At 36.1% G+C, this 5,222-nt stretch overlaps 1 protein-coding gene across 4 annotated transcripts in view; it reads left to right on the top strand.

The window, feature by feature from the left end:
- LOC105272503 (optic atrophy 3 protein homolog) overlaps nt 1–4,344 on the top strand; it is a 24,420-nt gene extending 20,076 nt beyond the window's left edge. For 3 of the 4 annotated variants that reach the window (XM_011314663.1, XM_011314662.1, XM_011314661.1), the window contains exon 3: nt 3,457–4,344. In XM_011314663.1, coding sequence (XP_011312965.1) covers nt 3,457–3,977 — 521 coding nt within the window. In that variant the 3' untranslated portion in view covers nt 3,978–4,344. The remainder of the gene's footprint in view (nt 1–3,456) is intronic. The other variant, XM_011314664.1, reaches the window with a different exon arrangement.
- The last annotated feature ends 878 nt before the right edge of the window (nt 4,345–5,222 follow it).

Raw genomic sequence — 5,222 nt, 5'->3', positions numbered from 1 at the left:
ACGGGTGAATGTGGAACGTGATCCCGCCTCCTTCTGGCTCGAAGGGGAATCACTCACACTCGAGCGCGACAACCACACCGACGTACTGCCGCTTAACGCGGGAGCGTCATTGGCTGTCCTGTTTACCCCAGTATCTCCGGAGGGGTGCTTCTGATCCAAAAGTAGTAAAGGACTTTTGGGGTCAGACTCACCCCCTGTACATGCCGGTTAATTATCGGCACGTACTTCTGGGACACCCTGTATAGATAGGTGGGATAGATGGAAAAATGCGACAAAATTGAATGAGTATAATACGAGTCGCCATTACTCGTATTTCAGCTACTCCAGATATGAATATTGATTAGGTGATTGTGATTACTTTTTTCATTCAGTAAAATTATAGTATCGAAATATGCTGGTAACGAATTATCAATGCGACTACCTATTACGTACTTAGCGAATGTCGTGGCGCTGAACTCGTTGGTATCAATAACAATCAGAACACCATTCAGTCGGGCATATTTGACTAAGGACCTCCCATTATATTGGACATAGTATGTGAATTTTCGAAATTATTGAAATAAACCTTAAGGTCAAGTGTTATTCGCGTGATCTGATGGTACGATTATCGAATGATTATTCGTATAATTATCTGTACAATTAATCGAACGAAGTGATATCCTTAGGTTGGAATATTTATACAATACTCGTTTCTTGAGAATTCAGTTTGACATGTTTTACTCTAATCATTTCCATAGCTGTCATAACAGCATAGAGCATTGATAAGAGTTCCATTACTAAACATGCCTTATTCAATAGTGTTCTCATTATTATGGATACTGATGACTTCATGATCCTGAAGTGCGCGAAGTACATAATAAATAATAGCATAAAAACAGCATTCCCAACATATTTCGAGAATGTCATTTTATTAAAATAAGAAACCATCACAACTTCTTAATAGCAAAAATGTTCATGAACCTAATTTTCGACTCTGGCAAAGAGGGAATTTATTCAAACATTGCTCAACATCGTTTGCTACAATAGATTCTTATTCGTTCCTCTATTAGTCACTTCACTTGACAGAGTAAAAAGTTTTTGATATGTTCATAATTACCCACAAACAAATTTCACCACTTGACGGGTAAATTCCTAATTCATTGGCTATGGATTTCATGCTATTCAAATTTTTAATTAGCATCGTTGGTTTTTAAAAGGGGGTGGGGAGGTTCGGTCCTTAATTAATGAGAAAAACTGGAACCAAAAGGAATTACTGAAAAAAATACCCGAACGAATCTCAATTAATAGTATAATATTTTTGAGGATATCAATTAGTGAAATAACAATAGAAATACTAATTGACGATGTTTACGGCAGCGGACGGGGGGTATTATAAAGGGAAACATTATAACGCTTTGCAAAAATCCTTTTGTCTAACTCTCCATGTTTTCTTTTGATTCTCCTTCTCTTCCTTCCTTCTTCCTTCTTTCGATCAATCTTGCGTCCTTGGACACAAAACGTTCTCCAGAGTATTCTCCACACATCTTTCAAAAATATCCTGAACAACTTGTTGTGACCGGGGCAGCCGAAAACCGAGTATTGACCGTCTATCGCTCAGTCGTCTTTCTCCTGGATTTTCGTGAATAATCGGAGGCTAGATCGGGGGCACACGGTCGGCGACTTCCTTCTTTATCTCGTCCAAGGGCGAGATAAATTGTATCTTCGCTGGCATCCCCGTCAAGAGAAAGAGATGTAAGAGAAAAAGACCCAAATGTAATCCAACACAACAGAGAAGGAAGAGAGAAAGCTGGATGAATAACCGGGGGACCCTTCTCTGGCCGCTGATCCACCAGGAGAAGCCCGGAGACAAAAAAGACGAGGGAAAATAACCTTGCTCAAGGCAATGGAAGCGCATGATTTTCGAGTCGACACCGACGTCGATAACTGAGAGCGTTGACCAAGTGACTTCGAACCAGGAAGATAATGAATTCCGCGAACCCGAAACGAGTCTTCAGAATCTAAATAGGGATCGATAATAAACCGATGTGGGTTATTTTATCCGAAAGATTCTAAAAAAAATGTGGTTTGGACAAAAAATCGTTAATTTTAACCTTATCCAACGGATCCTTTCATATCATAAAAACCATGATCATACCAAATTTCAACTTGCTATTCCAATTTTTTATCGAATTATTGAGTACATAAAACTGAAAATATTAAGAGAACCGAAAAATGGTAATATCTCGCGATTTTTATATGAACGGGTGTACATATTTTGATTGCTGTATGTTGAGCCCATTGAGATAAGCATCTTGAAAAGAAAAAATGGAAATCCGGTGAGTGGTTGTTGAAATATTCAAAGAAATACATGCACACAAAATGTTGAATATCTCTGGAGTCGCTTGGCCAATTGCGGCCGCCCACAATACCATTTTTTTATGTCATGAGAGTTGCAAGTGGACAAGCTTTCAACTTGGTATCTCTATTTTTTGTTAATTTATCGCGTTCACAAGATTTGTGATGATGAAACAAAAAAAATCAATATCACCCAATTCTATGCGAACAAATGTAGATCTGGATTGATTCAGATAGGGCTCACTGAGACGATTCTTTCGAAAAAAATTGAAATCCTAATAATTTTTGAGATATTGAGAAGAAACGAAATTTAAAGCAGCTGCTGTATCTCAAGAACTACTGGGTCGATCGAGGTATAATAGCGCGTCAAAATAAAATTGAATCATTGTTATTATGTGTTCAAATTTTAGATTTTCAGCGACAATTTTCCGTTTTTATGTTGAATTTTCTAAAGATTAATCTTGAAAGTTTCAAATTTTCCAGAATATACACAGAGGCATTATTAAAAAACTTAATTTTTTTGCACGCATGACACTCTAGAAAACTTGCAATTGAAATTAAAGAATTGCAGAATCTGGCAAATACAACACAAATACTTCCCTTCGGAAGCACAAATTGAGATAATTTTTGAGAACGAATTAACACTCTCATATCCGGTCAAAGGTCAAATAATTTTCACGGCGCATGAAAACCTGGGTCTGTTCCATCTTTCTATCGCAATACCGCAGAAATTATGGGATGTAGAAAAAATAAGACTTCGTATTGGAATAGAGTACTAGCCGATCTAACGAATGAAAGTAGTATCAGTCATTCGATTTCTTTTTCACGAAGATGCAGGCCTGCAAGGTTTGCGGACTACACATTTGGAAGAGAGATAGTCAATGAAAGTTGCCGAGCGTTACCGCATATTGCTTTTTTGTGTTTAATTTAAAAATGGTGAAAAATGAAAACATAATCAAATATGCCATACTAAGGATAACCAAAATAAAATTTCCATCATCAAAGTTTCTGAAATCTGATGAAATGTTTCATTTGAAGAATATTTAATTTCCTAACTGGCTTATGGTTTTGTTGCGACGAAAATAAATATATCGCTGCCTTACCTCAGTATTTCTTTTTCAGTTTATCACTGGGCAGAAGTTAAGGCGAAGATGTATTTAATGAATTTGGGAAAACCGACAAAAGTAGCGAAGCTGAATGAGCAGATGGCAATCGAGCTCGGTGCAAGTCTCATGGGTGAAGTGATCATTTTCACAGTGGCCGGCGGCTGCTTAATCCTTGAATACAACCGACAGGTTGCTAAGGAGGCTCGAAAGGAAGGAGATAGGCAAGCTCAACTTCAGAAATTCGCCGATGACATCACCAACCTCCACCAGTTATCTCAACAACAGGCGAAACAGTTAGAATATCTCACGCATGTTATCGAAGAAATTGCAAAAAAAACAAAACACAAAATAAATCTCCAAGAGGTCAAATCGTCTTCATATCTAGCTGACTCTAGTGATTCAACAAAGGAACATTCACGAAATTCTGTCAATAATGTTAGTATCAAGAAAAATAATGCTGATGATAGTGATGATAAGTCGGTTGTACGTCGAGCGATAGTTTACTATGAAAATGATGTTAAAGGAAAATTCAGCTGAAGTATTATTCATTCAATAGTAAAGCACTAAAGGCACTAGAATAAAACACTTAAAACTTACTGTTCTTATTGAATGTTAGATCATTTCGATAATGAGATGAATATGACAAACGAATTGAATTATTTATCGTTAAAACAGCTCCAGCTCCAGCTGCAGAAAAAACGTTCTACTATTTCATGATAGAATCCATTTTATCAATATCACTCGCTGAAGGTAGCTTAATAAAAGAAAATAATTCACCTTGTTAGTTTCATATAAAAACCTCTTTGTTTTCTAATTATAAAAACTGTGAAAATGTTGCAAAGTATTGGTGAAGACGTGGGGAGATGGATGTAGAAATATACTGCAGACTATTTTATAAAAATGATCCAAGTCACCCTTAAAAGTGATGCGAGGTTGAAATTATTTCGCTTCACAACTTCAGGACTGCATCAATTTCACATTACTCTAGTCACTTTATTGTGTTCCTCTTGGAAAAACTGTTAACCTCATGCGCGTAATAAAACCAAATTAATGCCCAACTGGCATACCTAATAGTTGACATGACATTTGATGTAATTTATTAAAGCTTACAGCTTTAATAAATTTTGTGAAGCTTTAAGCTTAAAGAAAATTCATTGGTTGCTTTCGTATTCAAGCTGTGTGATCCTTTATTTTTACGATTTTTCATATTTTTGATTTGATATTTACCAAATTGAGGGAAAATAGTTCAACTCACCGAGGTATCCCTAGATGGTACTGGGCATTTTGTATTCTTTCGCATATTTTTCAGAAAATCTTTGTTGTCATAATTACGTTCGACCAAATTGAAATAGTCAGTTCAAAATCGGTGTGATTGTAGATTTTGTCATTTTAAAGGATCATACCGAATATGAACGAAATGAGATCGCTAGTGTTCAAGATATTCATTTTTTTAATGTGTACTTTACGGTCATTCTTCCCTTATCTTTCCAATTGTTGGTTGAATTACAATTTCTTCTTATACTAGGGCGATATCAAAGCACACATGGAATGCACGCGCTATTGGGAACGATCCCTTAAGGTTTAATCATATCGGCCTTTCTCATATAAACCTGTTCAATTTATAATTCAATCAACATCAAAATTTAGTCACCAGTTTATTTCCCATTCAATTTTCTTTTGTCCTCTATTGTTTTTTTCTTTAAATGTTCTCTGAATCGTTTTATTCGTTGTTTGCCTTGACAGCGTTCTCGATTTTTACTATCTTCCTTTAATTTTGTATTT

This window comes from Fopius arisanus, unplaced genomic scaffold (genome assembly GCF_000806365.1).
Source record: "Fopius arisanus strain USDA-PBARC FA_bdor unplaced genomic scaffold, ASM80636v1 scaffold00194, whole genome shotgun sequence".
Classification (NCBI taxonomy): domain Eukaryota; kingdom Metazoa; phylum Arthropoda; class Insecta; order Hymenoptera; family Braconidae; genus Fopius; species Fopius arisanus.
This window is presented reverse-complemented; position numbering and strand designations above follow the sequence as displayed.